General features: G+C 53.4%; 1 protein-coding gene across 1 annotated transcript; it reads left to right on the top strand.

Moving 5' to 3' along the window:
• Positions 1 to 9126: 9126 nt before the first annotated feature.
• Positions 9127 to 27296, top strand: LOC147123833 (serine protease HTRA2, mitochondrial-like). Its single transcript, XM_085967362.1, has 6 exons — positions 9127 to 9668; positions 10033 to 10237; positions 11961 to 12155; positions 17974 to 18006; positions 22969 to 23077; positions 27167 to 27296. The coding sequence occupies exons 1-6, from the start codon at positions 9127 to 9129 to the stop codon at positions 27235 to 27237; spliced, it is 1155 nt and encodes a 384-aa protein (XP_085823488.1). The 3' UTR covers positions 27238 to 27296.
• The last annotated feature ends 292 nt before the right edge of the window (positions 27297 to 27588 follow it).

Raw genomic sequence — 27588 nt, 5'->3', positions numbered from 1 at the left:
TGCAATGAGAAGGGACTTATCAACAATCTTCTTGTACGAGGCCCCTTAGGTCAGAGCGATCATAATATGATCGAGCTCTCAGTCGAGATGGAGAGTGAGGAAATTGAATCAGAGACTAAGGTCCAGAACTTAAATAAAGGGAATTACGAGGGTATGAGACGGGAATTGGGTAAGATTGATTGGGTGGTGTTTCTGGGGGGATTGACAGTGGATAGACAATGGCAAGCATTCAAAGATAGAATGGAAGAATTCCAGAACATGTTTATACCGGTTTGGCATAAAAATAAACCTAAAAAGGTGGCTCAACCGTGGATAACGAGGGAAATTAGGGACAGCATAAAATAAAAAAAAAGGGCATATCAACTGGCAAAAAAAAGCACCAGACCGGAAGATTGGGGGCAGTACAGGATACAGCAAAAGAGGACAAAGGGATTAATCAGGAAGGGGAAAATAGAATACGAAAGTAAACTTGCAGCAAACATAAAGACAGACTGCAAAAGCTTTTATCGGTATATCAGGAGGAAAAGACTGGTAAAATCCCAAGTCGGTCCCTTGCAGTCCGATTCGGGAGAATATATAATGGAGAATAAGGAAATGGCAGACCAATTAAACTCATACTTTGGTTCTGTATTCACAAAGGAGGACACAAATAACCTCCCAGGAATATCGGCAAACATAGGGACTAATGAGAGGGAGGAGCTGACAGAAATTAGTATCTCTAGGGATATGGTGTTGGGTAAGTTGAGGGGACTGAAGGCCGACAAATCCCCGGGGCCTGATAAACTACATCCTAGGGTACTTAAGGAGGTGGCCCTGGAGATAGCAGATGCTCTAAGGATCATCTTCCGGAACTCCATTGACTCGGGAACAGTACCCGTGGATTGGAGGGTAGCTAATGTTACCCCAATATTTAAAAAGGGGGGTAGAGAGAAAGCAGGGAATTATAGACCAGTAAGCCTTACATCGGTTGTGGGCAAAATGCTAGAGTCCATTATTAAGGATAAAATAGCGGAGCACTTGACAAATGGGGAAAGGATCGGACAGAGTCAACATGGATTTACAAAGGGTAAATCGTGTTTGACTAATCTGCTGGAATTTTTTGAGGAAGTAACTGGTAAAATAGATGGGGGAGAGCCAGTGGATGTGGTGTACCTTGACTTCCAGAAAGCCTTCGATAAGGTTCCACACAAAAGATTATCATGCAAAATTAAGGCTCATGGGATTGGGGGCAAAGTATTAACGTGGATAGAGAACTGGCTGGCGGATAGAAAACAGAGAGTTGGAATAAACGGCTCGTTTTCGGAGTGGCAGGCAGTGACCAGCGGGGTGCCGCAAGGATCTGTCCTGGGACCCCAGCTGTTCACAATATATATAAATGATCTGGATCAGGGAATTGGATGCAATATTTCCAAATTCGCTGACGACACTAAACTAGGAGGAGGGGTGGGCTCTGATGAGGATGTCAGGAGGCTACAGTGCGATTTGGACAGGTTGGGGGAATGGGCGGATACGTGGCAGATGCACTATAATGTGGATAAATGCGAGGTTATCCACTTTGGGGGTAAAAACAGGAGGGTAGATTATTATCTAAATGGCAATAGATTGGGAGATGGGGAAGTGCAGAGGGACCTGGGTGTTCTTGTGCACCAGTCACTGAAGGAGAGCATGCAGGTGCAACAGGCGATTAAGAAGGCAAATGGTATGTTGGCCTTCATATCAAGGGGGTTCGAGTATAGGAATAGGGATACCTTACTACAGCTGTACAAGGTGCTGGTGAGACCGCATCTGGAGTATTGTGTACAGTTTTGGTCGCCCCATCTGCGGAAGGATGTTCTTGCCATGGAAAGAGTGCAGCGGCGATTCACCAGGCTGATACCTGGAATGGCGGGAATGACCTACGAGGAGAGATTGAATAGTTTGGGCTTGTACTCACTGGAGTTTAGAAGATTGAGAGGGGATCTCATCGAAACATATAAAATTATGGCAGGCCTGGACAGGCTGAATTCAGAGAGAATGTTTCCAATGGCAGGGGAGCACAGAACCAGGGGCCACAGTCTAAAAATAGCGGGCAAATCATTTAAAACAGAGATGAGGAAGAATTTCTTCACTCAAAGAGTGGTGAGCCTGTGGAATTCCCTGCCACAGAGGGCTGTGAAGGCTAATTCAATAAATATTTTCAAGAGAGAATTGGATATATTTCTGAAGGCTAAGGGGATTAAGGGTTACGGAGAAAAGGCGGGGACGGGGTACTGAACTGGTAAGATCAGCTAAGATCTCAGATGAAGATCAGCCATGATCTCATTGAATGGCGGAGCAGGCTCGAAGGGCCGAATGGCCTACTCCTGTTCCTATCTCTATGTTTCTATGTTTCTATGTAATATGCCTGGGGAACCAAAGAAGATTCGCATCTGTGGGGACTTTAAGGTGACAGTGAACCCAGTCCTTCACACGGTACAATATCCGCTTCCGAGGATTGAAGATATTTTCGCCTCGCTATCTGGAGGAAAACGCTTCACTAAGATTGATCTGGCCCAGGCTTACCTGCAAATGGAGGTAGAAGAAGCCTCGAAACAGTACCTCACGATCAACACTCACAAAGGTCTCTACCAATACAACCGGCTGGTGTTCGGGGTAGCATCAGCTCCGGCTATTTGGCAAAGGGCAATGGATCAAGTCCTGCAAGGGATTCCAGGGGCCCAGTGTTATTTGGACGACATCCTGGTCACGGGCGAAAATGACAGTGATCACCTCGCCAACCTGGAGCAGGTGCTCACTAGATTGAAGGAATATGGGCTCCAAGCTAATCGCCACAAATGCGAGTTTTTCCAGAAGCAGATCTCGTATTGTGGCCACGTTATTGATGAAGAGGGGTTACATAAGTCCCCTGAAAAGATTGAGGCAGTAGTCAAGGCTCCAGCACCGGAAAATGTGTCACAACTGAGGTCGTTCCTCGGGCTGGTGAACTACTACCATAAGTTCTTGCCGAATTTGTCTACGTTACTACACCCACTGAACACCCTACTGCAAACGGGGGTACCTTGGAAGTGGAATGACGAATGTAAACGAGCTTTCCAGAAGTGCAAAGAATTGATCACATCAAAAGAGGTGTTGGCTCATTTCAACCCAGCACTACCAATTCGGTTGGCGTGTGATGCATCACCCTATGGTATTGGAGCGGTGCTGTCGCACAAATTCCCGGACGGCTTGGAGAGGCCAGTAGCCTTTGCGTCTCGGTCACTAACCTCAGCCAAGCGTAACTACGCCCAGATTGACAGGGAGGCCCTCAGCCTAGTGTGGGGAGTGAAAAAGTTCAACCACTATCTGCACGGGCAGAAGTTCACCTTGCTGACTGACCACCAACCACTTGTCTCCATCTTTAATCCAAAGAAGGGCGTTCCGGTGATGACTGCGCAACGGCTACAAAGATGGTTCCTTTTTCTAGGGGCGAACCAATATGAAATAGAGTATAAGGGCACGAAACAGCATAGAAACGCTGATGGGCTATCACGCCTGCCACTGCCTACTGCGGAGGAAGCACCAGCAGTGGACCCTGTCGAAATATTTTATTCGACTATAATTGAACGCTTGCCAGTAACTAACGCGGATATAGAGAAGGAGACCCGAAATGACCCGACACTGTCTCGGGTATATGATTTGACGGTGAAGGGATGGCCAACACATGGCGACTCACTGTTGCCAGCATTCTCATCCAGAAGAGAACAGCTGTCAGTATGCCAGGGGACCTTGATGTGTGGATCCCGAGTGGTAATTCCACCCAAGTTAAGGGAGAGAGTGCTCAATGAGCTTCACGAAGGCCATCTGGGAGGGGTGAAAATGAAAAGCCTTGCTAGGGCTTATGTGTGGTGGCCGAGGATCGATCAGCAAATCGAGGACCTGACAAAGAGCTGCTCAGGATGCCAGAAGGTCCAAAATGCACCACCTCATGCCCCTCTACACCCATGGGAGTGGCCCTCCTCTCCATGGCAACGGGTGCATATTGATTTTGCTGGTCCATTCATGGACTCAATGTTCTTAATAGCCGTGGATGCGCACTCGAAATGGCCTGAGGTGATCAAAATGTCCTCCACCACCACGGAGAAAACGATTGCAGTCCTACGGACCATATTTGCTAGGAACGGCTTGCCAGAGCAGATTTGCTCTGATAACGGACCACAGTTTGTGTCTGAAGAGTTTCGGAAATTTATGAAAAGGAATGGGGTAAGGCATTACACATCCGCCCCGTATCATCCAGCCACAAATGGATTGGCTGAGAGGTTCGTACAAACCTTTAAAAAGGCCGTAAGGGCCATGTGCGATGACGACATTCCACTGCAGCATAAGGTGGACAATTTCCTGTTAGCCTACAGAAATGCGACACATGCAGTTACCAACCAGACCCCGGCCATGATGTTCTTTAACCGAAGGTTGAGATCTCGTCTGGATTTTCTCAGACCAAATGTACGAAGAAATGTTGAGAATAAGCAATTCCAGCACATCAATGAGAAGCCGACAAGGAGCTTCAATGTAGGGCAACCAGTCTTGGCCCGCGACTACCGAACAGAGAAATGGCAACCAGGAACGATATGCACACGGCAGGGGCCACTAATGTACACAGTGAATGTTGGGGAGAACATTGTGAGACGCCATGTCGACCAGATCCTAGCGTCACAGGAACGAGTCAACCCCATGTCTCGCGTACCTGGTAATGAACCCGACATACAGGTAGCATCTACCCCAGAAACAGTAGTATCGGAAGCTGATGAACCAACCGACGACAGGGGGCCAGAATCGCCTCCGCACCAAGAGCAAGACACTCAGGAAAGGTGCTGTCCAGAAAGGATCAGGAAGCCGCCCCAAAGACTGAATTTATAAATGGACTATTTTCAGTTAATGTTGCATGTTAAAAGTGTTAATTGTTAAATGAATGTTATGGTACTGTTAATCTAAAAGGGGAGGAATTGTAGTGTATGTACCTTTAAGGGGAGAACTACTTTTTACAGCTCCTGTATACTGTAGTACCGGCAGTGACCACACCTGTATATAACCCTGAGTAGGGATCTGTACTGTTTAGTTTTAGAGCAACCCTCATCCAGTAAACACCTGTTGATTGTTCCTCTGCAGTCTCTGTCGATTATTTGAAGGACACACTACCTAAAGATTCACGGATTCAACATATGCCTTGGCTAATAAAGGCAAATATTCCGTATGCCTTCTTAACCACCTTACCTACCTGTCCTGCTACCAACATGCAGTCCAAGGTCCCTCTGATCGTCTGCATTTCTCCTACCATTTATTGTGTATTCCCTTGCCTTGTTAGCCCTCCCCAAATGCATTACCTCACACTTCTCTGGACTGAATTCCATTTGCCACTGTTCTGCCCACCTGAAGAGTCATAGAGTCATAGAGTCATAGAGTTTTACAGCACAGAAAGAGGCCCTTCGGCCCATCGTGTCTGCGCCGCCCATCCATCCCTGTCCAGTCTAATCCCATTTTCCAGCATTTGGTCCATAGCCTTGTATGCAATGGCATTTCAAGTGCTCATCCAAATGCTTCTTGAATGTTGTGAGGGTTCCTGCCTCCACCACCCTTTCAGGCATTGAGTTCCACATTCCAACCACCCTCTGGGTGAAAAAGTTCCTCCTCAAATCCCCTCTAAATCTCCTGCCCCTTACCCTGAATCTATGCCCCCTTGTTATTGACCCCCCCACTAAGGGGAAAAGTTCCTCTTTATCTACCCTATCTATGCCCCTCATTATTTTGTACACCTCAATCAGGTCCCCCCTCAGCCTTCTCTGCTCCAAGGAAAACAACTCCAGCCTGTCCAGCCTCTCTTCATAGCTGAGGCGCTCCATCTCAGGTAACATCCTGGTGAATCTTCTCTGCACCCTCTCCAAAGCAATCACATCCTTCCTATAGTGAGGCGACCAGAACTGCACACAGTACTCCAGCTGTGGCCTCACCAGCGTTTTGTACAGCTCCATCATAACCTCCCTGCTCTTATATTCTATGCCTCGGCTAATGAAGGCAAGTATCCCATATGCCTTTTTAACCACCTTATCTACCTGCTCCGCTGCCTTCAGGGATCTATGTACATGTACACCAAGGTCCTTCTGACCCTCTGTACTTCCGAGGGTCCTACCACTCATTGTGTATTCCCTTGCCTTATTTGTCCGTCCAAAATGCATCACCTCGCACTTTTCAGGGTTAAATTCCATTTGCCACTTTTCCGCCCATCTGACCAACCCGTTTATATCGTCCTGTAGCCGGAGGCTTTCCTCCTCGCAATTTACCACCCCACCAATTTTCGTGTCATCTGCGAACTTACTGATCATACCTTTTACATTTTCATCCAAATCATTTATGTAGATCACAAACAATAAGGGACCCAGCACCGATCCCTGAGGTACCCCACTGGACACAGGCTTCCAGTCACAAAAGCAACCTTCGACCATCACCCTCTGCCTCCTGCCACTCAGCCAGTTTAGGATCCAACGCGCCAAGGCACCCTGGATCCCATGGGCTCTTACCTTCTTGACCAGTCTCCTATGCGGGACTTTGTCAAAAGCTTTACTGAAGTCCATGTACACCACATCCACAGCATTTCCCTCATCCACCCCACTAGTCACCCCCTCGAAAAATTCGATCAGATTTGTTAGACATGATTTACCCTTAACAAAGCCATGCTGACTATCCCCGATTAATCCTTGCCTCTCCAAGTGGAGATTAATTTTGTCCCTCAGAATTTTTTCCAATAATTTCCCCACCACAGATGTTAGACTCACTGGCCTGTAATTCCCTGGTTTATCCCTGCTACCCTTCTTGAATAATGGTACTACGTTAGCTGTTCTCCAGTCCTCTGGTACATCCCCTGTGGCCAGAGAGGTTCTGAAAATTAGTGTCAGAGCCCCTGCAATCTCCTCCCTTGCCTCCCACAGCAGCCTGGGATACATCTCGTCCGGGCCTGGGGATTTATCCACTTTTTGGCCCGCTAAAACCGCTAGCACCTCCTCCCTCTCGATGCTAATATGTTCAAGTATGTCACAGTCCCCTTGCCCGATTTCTATGTCTGCATCGTCTTTCTCCATAGTGAACACAGATGCAAAAAATTCATTTAAAACCCCGCCTACATCCTCTGGCTCTACACACAGATTGCCACTTTGGTCCCTAATGGGCCCTACCCTTTCCCTGGTTATCCTCTTGCCCTTAATATACTTATAAAACATCTTAGGATTTTCCTTTATTTTGCTCGCCAGTGTTATTTCATGGCCCCTCCTCGCCCTCCTAATTTCTTTTTTAAGTATGCCCCTGCACTTTTTATACTCCTCTAGGGCTTCTTCTGTCTTTAGTCTTTTGTAACTGCCAAAAGCCCCCCTCTTATTTCTAATGCATTTTTGTATATCCCTTGTCATCCAAGGTTCCCTTTGCTTGTTGGTCCCACCCTTGACCTTTACAGGAACATGTTGGCGTTGTACTCTCTTTATTTCCCTTCTGAAAGTCTCCCAGTTTTGATGTGGATTTTCCTATAAGCAGCTGCTCCCAGTCCACTTTGGCCAGATCCTGCCTTATCATATTAAAATCGGCCTTCCCCCAATTTAGAACCCTTATTTCCGGGCCGTCTTTGTCTTTTTCCATGACCACCTTAAATCTCACCGAATTATGGCCATTGATCTCTTCCTGCAGTCTGCAGCTTTCTTCTTCATTATCAACCACACGGCCAATTTTTGTATCATCTGCAAACTTCTTAATCATACTTCCTACATTCAAGTCCAAATCATTGATATATACCACAAAAAGCAAAGGACCCAGTACTGAGCCCTGCGGAACCCCATGGAAACAGCCTTCCAGTCACAAAAACACCCTTCGACTATTACCCTTTGTTTCCTGTCTCCGAGCCAGTTTTGAATCCAACTTGACACTTTGTCCTGGATCCCATGGGCTTTTAACTTCATGACCAGTCTGCCATGTGGAACCTTATCAAAAGCCTTGCTAAAGTCCATATGCACTACATCAAACGCACTACCCTCATCGACCCTCCTTGTTACCTCCTCAAAAAATTCAATCCAGTTTGTCAGACACGACCTGCCCTTAACAAATCCATGCTGAGTTCTTGTTGTTGTTAACGTTTCAGCTCGATGACCTTTGCTCAAAACTGGGGGGTCACTGAAGAGGTAGGTTTTAAGGCACGTCTTAAAGGAGGAGAGGTGGAGAGGGGTTTAGACAGGGAACTCCAGAGCTTAGGGCCGAAGCAGCTGACAACACAGCCGCCAATGGTTGAGTGATTGAAATAGGGGCTGTGCAAGAGGCCAGAATTGGAGGAGCGCAGAGATCTCGGAGGGTTGTGGGGCTGCAGGAGGTTCCAGAGGGATGGCAGGAATGACCTATGAGGAGAGATTGGGTCGATTGGGCTTGTACTCGCTGGAGTTTAGAAGAATGAGAGGGGATCTCATTGATGTGCGGGGTAGGTTGATTGGCCATGATAAAAATTGGCCCTTAGTGTTAGGGGGGATTAAATACGTGGGGTTACGGGGTTACGGGGATAGGGCTTGTGTGGGATGGCTGTCGGTGTAGGGACCGGGTGCTAGGGTTTGGATGATCAGCCATGATCTTGTTGAATGGCGGAGCAGGCTCGAAGGGCCGAATGGCCTACTCCTGCTCCTATCTTCTATGTTTCTATGTTTCTATGAAACTTATAAAATTCTAACAGGACTGGACAGACTAGATGCAGGAAGGATGTTCCCAATGGTCGGGGAGTCCAGAACCAGGGGTCACAGTCTAAGGATAAGGGGTAAGCCATTTAGGACTGAGATGAGGAGGAATTTCTTCACCCAGAGAGTGGTGAACCTGTGGAATTCTCTACCACAGAAGGCAGTAGAGGCCAATTCATTAAATATATTCAAGAAGGAGTTAGATATATTTCTTAAGGCTAAAGGGATCAAGGGATATGGGGAGAAAGCAGGGACAGGGTACTGAATTTGGATGATCAGCCATGATCTCATTGAATGGCGGAGCAGGCTCGAGGGGCCGAATGGCCGACTCCTGCTCCTATCTTCTATGTGACCCTTGAGGTGCCCTCTGACCCCCTAACCCCGCCCACTGATGTTGATAAAGTTTCTTCTTGTTTGCAAAATGGCGGCGCCCATCGTCCGCGGGCTCCTGAGGCTCGGGGCCCGGGGACCGGGACTGGCGACGCTCGGGGCCCGGGGACCGGGACTGGCGGCACTCGGGGCCTGGGGACAGGCGGCACTCGGGGCCTGGGGACAGGGACTGGCGACGCTCGGGGCCCGGAGACCGGGACAGGCGGCGCTCGGGGCCCGGAGACCGGGACAGGCGGCGCTCGGGGCCTGGGGCAGCGACTCCCGGGGACGGGGCAGCGACTCCCGAGGACAGGCCGGCGAGGAGGCGCGGCCGGAGTCCGGGCCCGCGGCCTGTGCGCTGGGTCTGGGCCTGGGTCTGGGCTCGGCGCTGCTGCTGTGGCGGAGCCGGCGGGAGGAGGAGGAGGCGCCGGGCGGCCGGACTCCAGCCTCGGGTCTCGGGCTCTCGGCGCTTCTCCCCCTGGTCCAGGCCGCCAAACCCGTCCCGCCCGACAGTCCCCGCTTCAGGTTCAACTTCATCGCGGATGTGGTGGAGAAAACGGGGCCGGCGGTGGTTTACATCGAAATATTGGGGAGGTAAATAGAGAGAATGTGAGACGGAGGGAATGACAGAGGGAGGGACAGGAGGGAGTCGATGGGCCGAGCGGTCGGGCTGAACATTCTGTAATTCTGGTATTTGCGGGGTGGATAGACGAGCTCGGAGCAGATTGTTCGGTTACTAACTGTGCCGGGTGAGCAGTAAAACCCGGTCAGTGCCACCCGGACACCGGGCATTAACTGTCAGATCACGGTTAGTAACCGGGAGGGGATTAACCGTCAGACGGTAACTGCGGTGAGTAACCGGGAGGGATTAACAGTCAGACATTAACCGTGGTGAGTAACCGGGAGGGGATTAACCGTCGGACATTAACCGGCCACGCTCGGTGTGTTTGTTCCCCAGGCACCCGTTCAGCGGCCGGGAGTTGGCGATCTCCAACGGTTCAGGTTTCGCGGTGACGCAGGAAGGGTTGATTGTCACCAACGCCCACGTGGTGGCCAACAAGCGGCGGGTGCGGGTGAAGCTGGCGAACGGGGAGACATACGAGGCATCAGTTGAGGCCGTGGATCAAGTGGCCGACATCGCCACCATCAAAATCAACCCCAAGGTGAGGGGCTGGGGCCTCCTGCAGGGGCTGATATTCACAGGCGTGTTGGGGCGATGTTCGCTGTCGTTATGGGGCGGTGTTCGCTGTCGTTATGGGGCGGTGTTCGCTGTCGTTATGGGGCGGTGTTCGCTGTCGTTATGGGGCGGTGTTCGCTGTCGTTATGGGGCGGTGTTCGCTGTCGTTTTGGAAAACAGTGACAGGATCGGACAAAGTCAACATGGATTTACAAAAGGTAAATTGTGCTTGACTAATCTACTGGAATTTTTTGAGGATGTAACTAGTAAAATAGATATGGGAGAACGAGTGGATGTGGTGTATTTGGACTTTCAGAAGGCTTTTGATAAGGTCCCACATAAGAGATTAGCGTGTAAAGTTAAGGCACATGGGATTGGGGGCAAGGTATTGACTTGGATAGAGAACTGGTTGGCAGATAGAAAGCAAAGAGTTGGAATAAACGGGTCTTTTTCCGAGTGGCAGCCAGTGACTAGTGGGGTACCGCAGGGATCGGTCCTTGGACCCCAGCTGTTCACAATATATATTAATGATCTAGACGAGGGAACTAGATGTAATATCTCCAAGTTTGCAGACGACACAAAGCTGGGTGGGCGTGTGTGCTGTGAGGAGGATGCCGAGAAACTACAGGATGATTTGGACAGGTTGGGTGATTGGGCAGAAGCATGGCAGATGCAATATAACGTGGATAAATGTGAGGTTATCCACTTTGGTGTCAAAAACAGGAAGGCAGATTATTATCTGTATGGCAATAGATTGGGAGAAGGGGAACTGCAACGAGACCTGGGTGTCCTTGTGTACCAGTCGCTGAAAGTAAGCATGCAGGTGCAGCAGGCGGTTAAGAAGGCAAATGGTATGTTGGCCTTCGTAGCAAGAGGGTTTGAGTACAGGAACAAGGATGTCTTGCTGCAGTTGTACAGGGCCTTGGTGAGACCACATCTTGAGTATTGTGTGCAGTTTTGGTCCTTATCTGTGGAAGGACGTCCTTGCCATGGATGGAGTGCAGCGAAGATTCACCAGGCTGATACCTGGGATGGTAGGAATGACGTATGAGGAGAGATTGGGTCGATTAGGCTTATACTCGCTGGGGTTTAGAAGAATGAGAGGGGATCTCATCGAAACCTATAAAATTCTGACAGGACTGGACAGACTAGATGCAGGAAGAATGTTCCCGATGGTCGGGGAGTCCAGAACCAGGGGTCACAGTCTAAGGATAAGGGGTAGGCCATTTAGGACAGAAATGAGGAGGAATTTCTTCACCCAGAGAGTGGTGAACCTGTGGAATTCTCTAACACAGAAATCAGTAGAGGCCAATTCATTAAATATATTCAAGAAGGAGTTGGATATATTTCTTAAGGCTAAAGGGATCAAGGGGTATGGGGAGAAAGCAGGAACAGGGTACTGAATTTGGATGATCAGCCATGATCGGATTGAATGGCGGAGCAGGCTAGAGGGGCCGAATGGCCTACTCCTGCTCCTATCTTCTATGTTTCTATGTGATATTCACTGTCGTTTTGGGGTGATATTCACTGTTGTTTTGGGGCGATATTCACTGTCGTTTTGGGGCGATATTCACGCTCGTTTTGGGGCGGTGTTCGCTGTCGTTTTGGGGCGGTGTTCGCTGTCGTTTTGGGGCGATATTCGCTGTCGTTTTGGGCTGATATTCACTGTCGTTTTGGGGCGATATTCATTGTGTTATTTACTCCATCAGGAGCCTCTGCCCACACTGCCCCTGGGCGTGTCTTCCGAGGTCAGACACGGAGAGTTTGTGGTCGCTATGGGAAGTCCCTTCGCGCTCCAGAACACCATCACATCCGGGATAGTCAGCTCCGTGCAGAGGGGGAGCCGGGAACTTGGGATGGCTAATTCGGACATGGAGTATATCCAGACTGACGCCTCAATTGACGTGAGTACAGAGACTGTGTGGACACAGACACAGACAAAATCGCCAGCAACAGTTTCCATTTATATTATTTATTCTGGGGATGTGGACGTCGCTGGCAAGGCCAGCATTTATTGCCGATCCCTGGTTGCACTGCAGTGACTCACCAAGGCTTCTTCGGCAGCACCTCCCAAACACACGACCTCTTCCACCTAGAAGGACAAGGGCAGCAGGCACATGAGAACACCACCATCTCTAAGTTCCCCTCCAAGTCACACACCATCCTGACTTGGAAATATATCGGCTGTTCCTTCATCGTCGCTGGGTCAAAATCCTGGAACTCCCTCCCTAACAGCACTGTGGGAGTACCTTCACCACACGGACTGCAGCGGTTCAAGAAGGCGGCTCACCACCACCTTCTCAAGGGCAACTAGGGATGGGCAATAAATGCCGGCCTTGGCAGCGATGCCCACATCCCGGGAACGAATAAAAAAAAAAAGTTAAGAGTCAACCACATTGCTGTGGGACTGGAGTCACATGTAGGCCAGACCGGGTAAGGACAGCAGGTTTCATTCCCTAAAGGACATCAGTGAACCAGATGGGTTTTTAACGACAATCCGACAACCTCATGGTCACTTTTACTGACACCAGCTTTTTATTCCCAGACTGCCGTGGTGGGATTTATAAGAGAAATTTCCCATAAAACGCTTCAATGTCAGGAAAGGAAAGCTTCAACCCACTGCCTAGAGGTGGTGGAGTGACCGCAAATACCTGGCCCCAGCTTGGCACTGGATTGGTGGTCTTGCTGCAAGCGTGTGGGAGATGAAGGACATCAAGGCCTATTGAGCAGAATGAGCCTGTACACTCTGGAGTTTAGAAGAATGAGAGGTGATCTCATTGAAACATACAAGATTCTGAAGGGGATTGACAGGGTAGATGCTGAGAGAACAACAGAAAACACTGGAAAAACTCAGCAGGCCAGGCAACATCCGTGGAGAGAGAAACCGAGTTAACGTTTCAGGTCGAACCCTTCGTCAGAACTGAGAAAAAAGCAGGAAATGAAACATTAAAAAGCAAGTTTGGGGGCTGGGCAATGGGGATGGGGATGAAAGAACAAAAGGGAAGGTCTGGGAGAGGTGAAGAGACATTAAGAGATATTCAAGGTGAGACGAGATGGTAATAGGACAGGTAAAGAGACAAAGGATGGCTCTAGATGAAGTGTGAAATGCGCTGGTAGATACTGAGAGATTGTTTTCCCCCTGGCTGGAGTGTCTAGAACTAGGGGGATAGTCTCAGGATAAGTGGTTGGCCATTTAAGACTGAGATGAGGAAGAATTTCTTCACTCAGAGGGTGGTGAATCTTTGGAATTCTCTGCCCCAGAGGGCTGTGGAGGCTGAGTCGTTGAGTATATTCCGGCTGAGGTAGATAGATTTTTGGATTCTAGGGGAATCAAGGGATATGGGAATTGGGTGGGGAAAATGGAGTGCTCCTATTTCTTGTGTTCTTAGGTCACACTGGTGCAATGGGGGCCGCTGCTCTCAATCAGTACATTGGGCAGTGGGCAATTTCACCATGGGGTGCATCATGCAATAAGTTCTGCACTCGAGCTCAGAATTCTCATCATTAACAAGGGTGGGCATCCATGCTGGTGCTGGTATGAATGCACTACCCTGTGTGCTACTGAGGCACACATGCAGGTTCAAGGTTTGTGCTGAATCTTAAGTGTCACCCGTGGCTCAGTGGGCAGCACACTCGCCTCTGAGTCAGAAGGTCGTGGGTTCAAGTCCCACTCCAGTGACTTGAGCCCATAATCCAGGCTGACGCTCCCAGTGCGGTACTGAGGGAGTGCCACACTGTCGGAGGGGCAGTACTGAGGGAGCGCCGCACTGTCGGAGGGGCAGTACTGAGGGAGCGCCGCACTGTCGGAGGGGCAGTACTGAGGGAGCGCCGCACTGTCGAGGGGCAGTACTGAGGGAGCGCCGCACTGTCGGAGGGGCAGTACTGAGGGAGCGCCGCACTGTCGGAGGGGCAGTACTGAGAGAGCGCCGCACTGTCGGAGGGGCAGTGCTGAGGGAGCGCCGCACTGTCGGAGGGGCAGTACTGAGGGAGCGCCGCACTGTCGGAGGGGCAGTACTGAGGGAGCGCCGCACTGTCGGAGGGGCAGTACTGAGGGAGCGCCGCACTGTCGGAGGGGCAGTACTGAGGGAGCGCCGCACTGTCGGAGGGGCGGTACTGAGGGAGCGCCGCACTGTCGGAGGGGCAGTACTGAGGGAGCGCCGCACTGTCGGAGGGGCAGTACTGAGGGAGCGCCGCACTGTCGGAGGGGCAGTACTGAGGGAGCGCCGCACTGTCGGAGGGGCAGTGCTGAGGGAGTGCTGCACTGTCGGAGGTGCCGTCTTTTGGATGAGGCATTAAACCGAGACCCCCGTCTACCCTCTCGGGTGGAAGTAAAAGATCCCACGCCACTATTTCGAAGAAGAGCAGGGGAGTTATCCCCGGTGTCCTGGACAATATTTATCCCTCGACCAGCATCACTAAATTGAGGTGTTAAAAATGATCGGGTTGATCGAGCGAAACGTCTTCCTCTGGTGGGGTGTCCAGAACAAGGGGGCAGAACCTTAAAATTAGAGCCAGGCCCGTTCAGGAAGCACTTCTGCACACAAAGGGTAATGGAAATCTGGAACTTTCTCCCCCAAAAAGCGGTCGAGGCTGTGGGTCAGTTGAAAATTTCAAAACTGAGATGATTTTTTTTTGTTAGGCAAGGGTATTAAAGATTGCAGAACCAAGGCGGGTAAATGGAGGTTGTATGGATCAGCCGTGATGGAAGGGGCTGAATGGCCGCCTCCTGTTCCTATGTAACAGGCTCGAGGGGCTGAATGGCCTCCTCCTGTTCCTGTGTAACAGGCTCGAGGGGCTGAATGGCCTCCTGTTCCTGTGTAACAGGCTCGAGGGGCTGAATGGCCTCTTCCTGTTCCTGTGTAACAGGCTCGAGGAGCTGAATGGCCTCCTCCTGTTCCTGTGTAACAGGCTTGAGGGGCTGAATGGCCTCCTCCTGTTCCTGTGTAACAGGCTCGAGGGGCTGAATGGCCTCCTGTTCCTGTGTAACAGGCTCGAGGGGCTGAATGGCCTCCTCCTGTTCCTGTGTAACAGGCTCGAGGGGCTGAATGGCATCCTCCTGTTCCTGTGGAACAGGCTCGAGGGGCTGAATGGCCTCCTCCTGTTCCTGTGTAACAGGCTCAAGGGGCTGAATGGCCTCCTGTTCCTATGTAACAGGCTCGAGGGGCTGAACGGCCTCCTCCTGTTCCTATGTAACAGGCGCGAGGGGCTGAATGGCCTCCTGTTCCTGTGTAACAGGCTCGAGGGGCTGAATGGCCTCCTCCTGTTCCTGTGTAACAGGCTCGAGGGGCTGAATGGCCTCCTCCTGTTCCTGTGTAACAGGCTCGAGGGGCTGAATGGCCTCCTCCTGTTCCTGTGTAACAGGCTCGAGGGGCTGAATGGCCTCCTGTTCCTAACATATAAGAGCAGGGAGGTGATGCTTGAACTGTATAAAACACTAGTTAGGCCTCAGCTAGAATACTGTGTACAGTTCTGGTCACCACATTACAGGAAAGACATGATTGCACTAGAGGGGGTACAGAGGAGATTTACGAGGATTTTATATATTGGAGAATTTTAGCGATGAGGAAAGATTGGATAGGCTGGGGTTGTTTTCTTTGAAACAGAGGAGGCTGAGGGGAGACCTAATTGAGGTGTATAAAATTGAGGAACCTAGATAGAGTGGATAGGAAGGACTGATTTCCCTTAGCAGAGAGGTCAATAACCAGGGGCCACAGATTTAAAGTAATTGGGAGAAGGTTTAGAGGGGAGTTGAGGAGAACTTTTTTCACCCAGAGGGCGGTGGGGGTCTGGAACTCACTGCCTGAAAGGGTGGGAGAGGCAGAAACCCTCATCACATTTAAAAAGTACTTGGATATGCACTTGAAGTGCCGTAACCTGCAGGGCTACGGACCAAGAGCTGGAAAGTGGGATTAGGCTGGATAGCTCTTTGTCAGCCGGCGCGGACACGATGGGCCGAATGGCAGCCTCCTGTGAGGTAAATTTCTCTGATTCTATGAACGAGTTTGAGGGGCTGCATGGCCTCTTCCTATCCCTACGTTCCGTGCCCAAAAGGTTGAGGAGAGGACAAATGGGCCAGTGTGATCAGACTGAGGGCGCGCTGCAGTGTCGAATGAGATGAAGGAATCGCTGTGTCTGCTGCAGGGGGCTGTGAGCCTCCTGAGGTCAAGGACAGAAATGGCTCTCTGCTGTTACAGAATCTCAAAACCGTGGGGAAGAAACAAAAAGAGAGGATTTGGATTCATTTAAAGTCTTTTATGACCTCTGGATGTCCCAGAGCGCTTCACTACCGAGGAAGAGTCAGGTTGTACTTGGAGCGCTTGACCCGGAGATCGGCTGTCTCAGGGGCATAGTCTACAAGAGTAAGGAAGGAATGATTAAATAATATAAAACGATGCTCGGCCACAGTTCGAGTACTGTGTGTAGTTTCGGGAGGCCCATTACATTGAGTTATAGGATATACGGCACAGAAACAGGCCATTCGGCCCAACCAGTCCATGCCGGCATTTATGCTCCACTCGAGCCTCCTCCCGTCTTTCCTCATCTAACTCTATCAGTGTAACCCTCTATTCCCTTCTCCCTCATATGCTTGTCCAGCCTCCCCTTAAATGTATCGATACTATTCGCTTCAACCACTCCCTGTGGTAGCAAGTTCCACATTCTCACCACTCTGGGTAAAGAAGTTTCTCCTGAATTCCCTATTGGATTTCTTGGTGACTATCTTATATTGATGGCCTCTAGTTATGCTCTTCCCCACAAGTGGAAACATTCTCTCTGTATCCACTCTATCAAAACCTTTCATAATTTTAAAGACCTCTATTAGGTCACCTCTCAGCCTTCTCTTTTCAAGAGAAAAGAGACCCAGCCTGTTCATCCTTTCCCGATAGGTGTACCCTCGCATTTCTGGTATCATCCTTGTAAATCTTCTCTGCACCCTCTCCAGTGCCTCTATATCCTTTTTATAATATGGCGACCAGAACTGCACGCTGTACTCTGTCGTGACGGAAGGGCCGAGAACCGGAGGACACAGATTTAAGGTGATTGTCAGAAGATCCAAAAGTGACGAGGGAAAACTTTTTTACGCAGCGAGTGGTTAGGATCTGGAATGCACGGCCTGAAAGGGTGGTGGAGGGAGACTCAATCACGGCTTTCAAAAGGGAATTGGATAAGTACCTGAAGGAAAAAAAATTGCAGGGCTACGGGGAAAGGGCGGGGGAGTGGGACTAGCTGAAGTGCTCTTGCAGAGAGCCGACACGGGCTCGACGGACCGAATGGCCTCCATCTGTGCTGTAACCATTCTATGATTCTAGTCTAACCAAGGTGTTTATGCCCCACTCGAGCCTCCTCCCACCTTTCTCCGCCTCGCTCTATCAGCATATCCCTCTATTCCCTTCTCCCTCATGTGTTTATCGAGCTTCACCATTATAGACAGGACATTAAAGCCATTGAGTCGGACATTGTCGATTCACCAGGAGGATGCCAGGAATGAGAAACGACAGTGATGAGGAAGGACTGGAGATACTCGGGCTATTTCCACTGGTTAAGAGGAGTTTTAATAGAGGTTTTAAATAATGAAGGGCCTTTTGGAGTGAATAGGGCGAGACCATTTCCTCTAGTTGGGGAATCAACAATTTACAATAGTCACCGAAAGAGAGACTGTCTTTTCTTTACATTTCACTATAATATTTTTTTAACTCATTCCCTTTCTCTCTCCCTCTGTTCTAGTTTGGAAACTCTGGAGGCCCACTTGTCAACTTGGTAAGTTGTATTTTTCTCTTTGTTTTTGTCCCTCTCTCGCCCCAGGGAGCACGTTACTGAGCAGCCGGTGAGATCCCCCATTGCAGTGCCGTGTTGTGCCACCGGCCAGCACTAGGTGTCAGTGTTGTGCCAGCTCTCTGCTCACCGAGCCAGGGGGCTGTGGCCATCTACTGGCATTGCAGGGAACTGCAAGCACTTCCTTCCCCACAACTTGGTGTATTGGAGCTGGCTTAATACAAGAATTTCATCACACGGATTTAGTCCATCAGGCCCAACCTGCCTGTATCGTTCGGTAGATCAATCCCAGCAACCGAGTTCTTCCCTCAATCCCCCCTCACCATATCCCTCAATCCCCCCTCACCGTATCCCTCAATCCCCCCTCACCGTATCCCTCAATCCCCCCTCACCGTATCCCTCAATCCCCCCTCACCGTATCCCTCAATCCCCCCTCACCGTATCCCTCAATCCCCCCTCACCGTATCCCTCAATCCCCCCTCACCGTATCCCTCAATCCCCCCTCACCGTATCCCTCAATCCCCCCTCACCGTATCCCTCAATCCCCCCTCACCGTATCCCTCAATCCCCCCTCACCGTATCCCTCAATCCCCCCTCACCGTATCCCTCAATCCCCCCTCACCGTATCCCTCAATCCCCCCTCACCGTATCCCTCAATCCCCCCTCACCGTATCCCTCAATCCCCCCTCACCGTATCCCTCAATCCCCCCTCACCGTATCCCTCAATCCCCCCTCACCGTATCCCTCAATCCCCCCTCACCGTATCCCTCAATCCCCCCTCACCGTATCCCTCAATCCCCCCTCACCGTATCCCTCAATCCCCCCTCACCGTATCCCTCAATCCCCCCTCACCGTATCCCTCAATCCCCCCTCACCGTATCCCTCAATCCCCCCTCACCGTATCCCTCAATCCCCCCTCACCGTATCCCTCAATCCCCCCTCACCGTATCCCTCAATCCCCCCTCACCGTATCCCTCAATCCCCCCTCACCGTATCCCTCAATCCCCCCTCACCGTATCCCTCAATCCCCCCTCACCGTATCCCTCAATCCCCCCTCACCGTATCCCTCAATCCCCCCTCACCGTATCCCTCAATCCCCCCTCACCGTATCCCTCAATCCCCCCTCACCGTATCCCTCAATCCCCCCTCACCGTATCCCTCAATCCCCCCTCACCGTATCCCTCAATCCCCCCTCACCGTATCCCTCAATCCCCCCTCACCGTATCCCTCAATCCCCCCTCACCGTATCCCTCAATCCCCCCTCACCGTATCCCTCAATCCCCCCTCACCGTATCCCTCAATCCCCCCTCACCGTATCCCTCAATCCCCCCTCACCGTATCCCTCAATCCCCCCTCACCGTATCCCTCAATCCCCCCTCACCGTATCCCTCAATCCCCCCTCACCGTATCCCTCAATCCCCCCTCACCGTATCCCTCAATCCCCCCTCACCGTATCCCTCAATCCCCCCTCACCGTATCCCTCAATCCCCCCTCACCGTATCCCTCAATCCCCCCTCACCGTATCCCTCAATCCCCCCTCACCGTATCCCTCAATCCCCCCTCACCGTATCCCTCAATCCCCCCTCACCGTATCCCTCAATCCCCCCTCACCGTATCCCTCAATCCCCCCTCACCGTATCCCTCAATCCCCCCTCACCGTATCCCTCAATCCCCCCTCACCGTATCCCTCAATCCCCCCTCACCGTATCCCTCAATCCCCCCTCACCGTATCCCTCAATCCCCCCTCACCGTATCCCTCAATCCCCCCTCACCGTATCCCTCAATCCCCCCTCACCGTATCCCTCAATCCCCCCTCACCGTATCCCTCAATCCCCCCTCACCGTATCCCTCAATCCCCCCTCACCGTATCCCTCAATCCCCCCTCACCGTATCCCTCAATCCCCCCTCACCGTATCCCTCAATCCCCCCTCACCGTATCCCTCAATCCCCCCTCACCGTATCCCTCAATCCCCCCTCACCGTATCCCTCAATCCCCCCTCACCGTATCCCTCAATCCCCCCTCACCGTATCCCCCACTCCCCCCTCACCGTATAGAATCATAGAATGGTTACAGCACAGTAGGAGGCCCGTCGAGCCCGTGCCGGCTCACTGCGAGAGCACTTCAGCAAGTCCCACTCCCCCACCCTTTCCCCGTAGCTCAGCAAATGTTGAAGAAGGGTTCGACCCGAAACGTCAACTCAAATTTCTGTCCACGGATGTTGCCTGACCTGCTGAGTTTTTCCAGCATTTTCTGTTGTTATTTCAGATATCCCTCGATCCCCTCTCTCCGTACATGCCTGTCTGGAGACGGGACAGCAGGTGGGGCTGGGCAGGGGGAGAGGTGGAGTCTCTGGGGGTGGGGCCAGATAGGATCAGAGGTGGAGTCTGTCTGGGAGGGTGGAGCTTGTCGGGGCGGGGTGAGAGATGGAGTCTGTCTGGGGGCGGGTGAGAGACGGGGCCTGTCTGGGGTTGGGGTGAGAGACGGAGTCTGTCTGGGGGCGGGTGAGAGGCGGGGCCTGTCCGGAGGTGGGGTGAGAGGCGGAGTCTGTCTGGGGGCAGGGTGAGAGGCGGGGCCTGTCCAGGGGTGGGGTGAGAGGCGGGGTCTTTCCGGGGGCGGGGTGAGATGCGGGGCCTGTCTGGGGGTTGGAGACCGTCTGCAGACGGGGCCTGCCTGGGGTCAGGGTGAGAGGCGGAGTCTGTCTGGGGGGGGTGGAGTCTGTCCGGAGGCAGGGCCTGTCTGGGGTCAGGGTGAGAGTTGGGTCTGTCTGGGGGGGTGGAGTCTGTCCGGAGGCAGGGCCTGTCTGGGGTCAGGGTGAGAGGCGGAGTCTGCCCGGTGGCGGGGCCTGTCTGGGGTCAGGGTGAGAGGCAGGGCCTGTCCGGGGTCGGGGTGAGAGGCGGGGCCTGTCCGGGGGCGGGGTGAGAGGCGGGGCCTGTCCGGGGGCGGGGAGAGAGGCGGGGCCTGTCCGGGGGCGGGGTGAGAGGCGTGGCCTGTCCGGGGGCGGGGTGAGAGGCGGGGCCTGTCCGGGGGTGGGGTGAGAGGCGGGGCCTGTCCGGGGGCGGGGTGAGAGGCGGGGCCTGTCCGGGGGCAGGGTGAGAGGCGGGGCCTGTCCGGGGGCAGGGTGAGAGGCGGGGCCTGTCCGGGGGTGGGGTGAGAGGCGGGGCCTGTCCGGGGGTGGGGTGAGAGGCGGGGCCTGTCCGGGGGCGGGGTGAGAGGCGGGGCCTGTCTGGGGGCAGGGTGAGAGGCGGGGCCTGTCCGGGGGCAGGGTGAGAGGCGGGGCCTGTCCGGGGGCGGGGTGAGCGGCGGGGCCTGTCTGGGGGTGTGGAGTCTGTCCGGAGGCGGGGCCTGTCTGGGGTCAGGGAGAGAGGCGGGGCCTATCTGGGGTCAGGGTGAGAGGCGGGGCCTGTCTGGGGGCGGGGTGAGAAGTGGGGCATGTCTGGGGGCGGGGTGAGAGGCGGGGCCTGTCTGGGGGCGGGGTGAAAGGCGGGGCCTGTCTGGGGCGGGGTGAGAAGTGGGGCATGTCTGGGGGCGGGGTGAGAGGCGGGGCCTCTCTGGGGGCCGGGTGAGAGGCGGGGCCCGTCTGGGGGTGGGGCCTGTCTGGCGGTGGGGGGAGAGGCGGGGCCTGTCTGGGGCGTGGCCTGTCTGGGGGCGGGGTGACAGGCGGGGCCTGTCTGGGGCAGGGTGAGAGGTGGGGCCTGTCCGGGGGTGGGGTGAGAGGCGGGGCCTGTCTGGGGGCGGGGTGAAAGGCGGGGCCTGTCTGGGGCGGGGCCTGTCTGGGGCGGGGTGAGAGGCGGGGCCTGTCTGGGGCAGGGTGAGAGGTGGGGCCTGTCCGGGGGTGGGGTGAGAGGCGGGGCCTGTCTGGGGGCGGGGTGAAAGGCGGGGCCTGTCTGGGGCGGGGCCTGTCTGGGGCGGGGTGAGAGGCGGGGCCTGTCTGGGGCAGGGTGAGAGGTGGGGCCTGTCCGGAGGCAGGGTGGGAGGCGGAGTCTGTCTGGAGGGGGTGGAGTCTGTCCGGAGGCGGGGCCTGTCTGGGGTCAGGGTGAGAGGCGGGGCCTATCTGGGGTCATGGTGAGAGGCGGGGCCTGTCTGGGGGGCGGGGTGAGAAGTGGGGCATGTCTGGGGGCGGGGTGAGAGGTGGGGCCTCTGGGGGCCGGGTGAGAGGCGGGGCCTGTCTGGGGTCAGGGTGAGAGGCGGGGCCTATCTGGGGTCAGGGTGAGAGGTGGGGCCTGTCTGGGGGGCGGGGTGAGAAGTGGGGCATGTCTGGGGGCGGGGTGAGAGGCGGGGCCTCTCTGGGGGCCGGGTGAGAGGCGGGGCCTGTCTGGGGGTGGGGCCTGTCTGGCGGCGGGGTGAGAGGCGGGGCCTGTCTGGGGGCGGGGTGAAAGGCTGGGCCTGTCTGGGGCGTGGCCTGTCCGGGGGTGGGGTGAGAGGCGGGGCCTGTCTGGGGGCGGGGTGAAAGGCGGGGCCTGTCTGGGGCGGGGTGAGAGGCGGGGCCTGTCTGGGGGTGGGGCCTGTCTGGGGCAGGGTGAGAGGCGGGGCCTGTCCGGGGGCGGGGTGAAAGGCTGGGCCTGTCTGGGGCGTGGCCTGTCCGGGGCAGGGTGAGAGGTGGGGCCTGTCCGGGGGTGGGGTGAGAGGCGGGGCCTGTCTGGGGGCGGGGTGAAAGGCGGGGCCTGTCTGGGGCGGGGTGAGAGGCGGGGCCTGTCTGGGGCAGGGTGAGAGGTGGGGCCTGTCCGGGGGCGGGGTGAGAGGCGGGGCCTGTCCGGGGGCAGGGTAGGAGGTGGAGTCTGTCCAGAGGCGGGGCCTGTCTGGGGTCAGGGTGAGAGGTGGAGTCTGTCTGGGGGTGTGGCGTCTGTCTGGAGGCAGGGTGAGAGTGGAATCTGTCCGGGGTGGGGCCGGGCTCGGGGTGTGCCTGTACCCTCACTCCCGCCTCAATCTCCCTTCTCTTCTGTTAACAGGACGGTGAGGTGATCGGGATCAACACCATGAAGGTGACGTCGGGAATCTCCTTCGCTATTCCGTCCGACCGCGTGCGCCAGTTTCTCGTGCAGGCGGAGCAGAACAAAAGTGAGTTATCGAGTGGGGTCAGAGTGACATGGGGACATTGGGATCACTGCACCGAAAAGGACCAGGGTTCATCTGGATCACCTTCTACCATTGATTGCTGCGAATAGTCAAAAGAAAGAAAGACTTGCTTTTTTATAGCGCCTTTCACAACCTCAGGAGGTCCCATACTAGGTTAATTCCAGAGATGAGGGGTTTGACTTATGAAGGAAGGTTGAGCAGGCTGGGCCTATACTCACTGGAATTTAGAAGAATGAGAGGTGATCTTATTGAATCATATAAGATACTGAGGGGGCTCGACAAGGTAGATGCAGAGAGGATGTTTCCCCTCGTGGGGAAATCTAGAACTCGGGGGCACAGTCTCAGAATAAAGGGTCGCCCTTTTAGAACTGAGATGAGGAGGAATTTCTTCTCTCGGAGGGTCGTAAATCTGTGGAATTCTCTGCCCCAGAGAGCTGTGGAGGCTGGGTCATTAAATACATTTAAGGCGGAGATAGACAGATTTTTGCAAGATAAGGGAGTGAAGGGTTATGGGGAGCGGGCAGGGAAGTGGCTTTGAGCCCAAGATCAGCCATGACCTCATTGAATGGCGGAGCAGGCTCGAGGGGCCAAGTGGCCTATTCCTGCTCCTATTTCTTGTGTTCTTATGTTCAAAGTGCTTTACAGCCAATGAAGTACTTTTTGAAGTGTAGTCACTGTTGTAATGTGGGAAACACGGCAGCCAATTTGTGCACAGCAAGATCCCACAAATAGCAATGAGGTAATCTATACTTGTTGGTTGAGGGATAAATATTGGCCCAGGTCACCGGGGAGAGCTCCCCTGCTCGTCTTCGGAATAGTGCCGCGGGATCTTTTATGTCCACCCGAGACATCGCCTCTGAAAGACATCAACAACTCCATTATTGTAGTGTCGTGCGAATACTAGGCTGGTAGAAGGTGAACTAGACGGACCGGGGCCTTTTCTCATCCAGCAAATCCTGAGGCTTTAGAGGGCGTGTAGCACAGATTGACTAGGGTGCAGCCGGGAATGAGGAAATAAAAAAACGGAGGGAGATTTGAACAAATTTGGGGCTGTTTTCATTGGAGCAGAGGAGATTGTGAGCTGATTTGATAGAGGTGTTTAACATTATGAAGGGACGCGACAGGATAGATAGAAACCGACCGTTTGAAGTGGTTGAGGGATCTGGAACAAGGGAACGTAGACATGATTCAATGTAATAGATTGGGAGAAGGGGAAGTGCAACGAGACCTGGGTGACCTTGTGCACCAGTCGCTGAAGGTAAGCATGCAGGTGCAGCAGGCGGTTAAGAAGGCAAATGGTATGTTGGCCTTCATAGCGAGAGGGTTTGAGTACAGGAACAAGGATGTCTTGCTGCAGTTGTACAGGGCCTTGGTGAGACCACATCTTGAGTATTGTGTGCAGTTTTGGTCGCCTTATCTGAGGATGTTCTTGCCATGGAAGGCGTTCAGCGAAGATTCACCAGGCTGATACCTGGGATGGCAGGAATGATGTATGAGGAGAGATTGGGTCGATTGGGCTTGTACTCGCTGGAGTTTAGAAGAATGCGAGGTGATCTCATTGAAACTTATAAAATTCTGACAGGACGAGACAGACTAGATGCAGGAAGGATGTTCCCGATGGCGGGGGAGTCCAGAACCAGGGGTCACAGTCTAAGGATAAGGGGTAGGCCATTTAGGACTGAGATGAGGAGGAATTTCTTCACCCAGAGAGTGGTGAACCTGTGGAATTCTCTACCACAGAAGGCAGTAGAGGCCAATTCATTAAATATATTCAAGAAGGAGTTGGATATATTTCTTAAGGCTAAAGGGATGAAGGGGTATGGGGAGAAAGCAGGGACAGGGTACTGAATTTGGATGATCAGCCATGATCTCATTGAATGGCGGAGCAGGCTCGAGGGGCCGAATGGCCTACTCCTGCTCCTATCTTCTATGTTTCTATGTAAGAGATTTAGGTCAGAGAGCAGGAGAAGCCTTTTTTACAGAGAGTTGTGAAGCTGCTGAATTCACTGCCGGAGTCGGGATGTTATCCAGGTCCTGTTGTAATCTGGCATGGGCTGCTTCCTGATCGGAGAGGTTGTGAGCAATGTTCCCTGTAAAAGAAATCATATTTTTGGCACCGCACCCCTTTTAAGGGGCTGCGCGAGCCATTCAAAATACCGCACATGCGCGGTTTTTACATTGAAAAGCCGGCAAGAAGGCTGCGCGGGTTCCCTGGAGCGCTGCGGGGGCCGCCCAGCTTGAGGGGAGCGTGGATTACGAGCAATGCTCCAGTTAAGCTGTGCGGCCAGGCAGCGGTCCCGGGGGTCCGAGCAAGCTTCACAATGCAAAACACCGCGCATGGATCGTGCAGCCCGTTAAAGGGGCTGAGCACCCAAAAAATATTGGAGGGAACATTGGTTCTGAGTGGCACTGAACACTGTGCAGTCATCAGTGAACATCCCCATTTCTGACCTTATGATGGAGGGAAGGTCATTGATGAAGCAGCTGAAGATGGTTGGGCCTAGGACACTGCCCTGAGGAACTCCTGCAGCGATATCCTGGGGCTGAGATGATTGACCTTCAACCACCACAACCATCTTTTATTTTATTATTCGTTCATGGGATGTGGGCGTCGCTGTCAAGGCCGGCATTTATTGCCCATCCCTAGTCGCCCTTGAGAAGGTGGTGGTGAGCCGCCTTCTTGAACCGCTGCAGTCTGTGTGGTGAAGATACTCCCACAGTGCTGTTAGGGAGGGAGTTCCAGGATTTTGACCCAGCGACGATGAAGGAACGGCCGATATATTTCCAAGTCAGGATGGTGTGTGACTTGGAGGGGAACTTGGAGGTGGTGGTGTTCCCATGCGCCTGCTGCCCTCTTTGTCCTTCTAGGTGGAAGCAGGTCGCGGGTTGGTGCCCGAGAAGCCTGAGCCGACGACCCATCTTCACTGCAGCCACGGGCGCCGTGCTAAGTTTGTAATCTACCCACTGCAGCCACGGCTGGTGCCCCTAAGATGACTGGAGAGTCTTTCCCCTGATTGCCATTGACTTCAGTTTTACCGTGTGAAAGGACAGTGTGTGACCCACATCCCGCCCAGTCCCAGACACTGGGAGTGAGCAACGCTCTGATTGAACTCTGGGAATGGAGTGAAATCCCGAACACTGCAGACATTCACACCACACAAGTGCCAGGCAATGACCATCTCCAACAAGCGAGACTCTAACCATCTCCCCTTGACATTCAATGGCATTACCATCACTGAATCCCCCACCATCAACATCCTGGGGGTTACCATTGATCAGAAACTGAACTGGACCAGCCATATAAATACTGTGGCTACAAGAGCAGGCCAGAGGCTGGGAATTCTGCGGCGAGTGTCTCAACTCCTGACTCCCTAAAGCCTTTCCACCATCTACAAGGCACAAGTCAGGAGTGTGATGGAATACTCTCCACTTGCCTGGATGAGTGCAGCTCCAACAACACTCAAGAAGCTTGACACCATTCAGGATAAAGCAGCCCGCTTGATTGGCACCCCATCCCCCACCTTCAACATTCACTCCCTCCACCACCGGCGCACTGTGGCTGCAGTGTGTACCATCTACAAGATGCACTGCAGCAACTCGCCAAGGCTTCTTCGGCAGCACCTTCCAAACCCGCGACCTCTACCACTTAGAAGGACAAGGGCAGCAGACGCATGGGAACATCACCACCTACAAGTTCCCCTCCAAGCCACACACCATCCTGACTTGGACCTGTATCGCCGTTCCTTCACTGTCGCTGGGCCAAAATCCTGGAACTCCCTCCCTAACAGCATTGTGGGTGTACCTACACCATATGGACTGCAGCGGTTCAAGGCGGCGGCTCACCACCATCTTCTCAAGGGCAATTAGGGATGGGCACTAAATGCAGGCCTAGCCAGCGACGCCCACATCCCATCAATGAATAAAAAAACATTTTTTTTTAATGTGAATCTTGTGATTGGGACTCTAGGTTCAGAAGTATGAGCTCAGGTGATCGAGAGCCGATCTTCGGTCTATCGATCGGGCCTCAGTGACACAATCCTGCTGTTCTAATATTGTATTTTTTTGTTGCAGAATCCTGGTTTGGGACCGAAACAAAGCGGCGCTATATTGGGGTCATGATGCTGACCCTCACTCCTCAGTAAGTCCCCAAGAGCCCCTCGTTGTCCGAGAGCCCCTCGCCCCTCGTTGTCCGAGAGCCCCTCGCCCCTCGTTGTCCGAGAGCCCCTCGCCCTCGTTGTCGAGAGCCCCTCGCCCCTCGTTGTCCGAGAGCCCCTCGCCCCTCGTTGTCCGAGAGCCCCTCGCCCCTCGTTGTCCGAGAGCCCCTCGCCCCTCGTTGTCCGAGAGCCCCTCGCCCCTCGTTGTCCGAGAGCCCCTCGCCCCCTCGTTGTCCGAGAGCCCCCTCGCCCCTCGTTGTCCGAGAGCCCCTCGCCCCTCGTTGTCCGAGAGCCCCCTCGCCCCTCGTTGTCCGAGAGCCCCTCGCCCCCTCGTTGTCC

This window comes from Somniosus microcephalus, chromosome 2 (genome assembly GCF_052327205.1).
Source record: "Somniosus microcephalus isolate GS21.2 chromosome 2, FLI_Smic_1.0, whole genome shotgun sequence".
Lineage (NCBI taxonomy): Eukaryota > Metazoa > Chordata > Chondrichthyes > Squaliformes > Somniosidae > Somniosus > Somniosus microcephalus.
The sequence above is the reverse complement of the archived record's forward strand: the minus strand, read 5'-3'. Positions and strand labels throughout refer to the sequence as shown.

Coding starts and splice junctions, on each gene's coding strand:
- LOC147123833 (XM_085967362.1), top strand. CDS start 9,127: ATGGCGGCGCCCATCGTCCGCGGGCTCCTGAGGCTCGGGGCCCGGGGA. Junction 10,238..11,960: donor CCATCAAAATCAACCCCAAG/GTGAGGGGCTGG, acceptor TTACTCCATCAG/GAGCCTCTGCCCACACTGCC. Junction 23,078..27,166: donor GCAGGCGGAGCAGAACAAAA/GTGAGTTATCGA, acceptor TTTTTGTTGCAG/AATCCTGGTTTGGGACCGAA.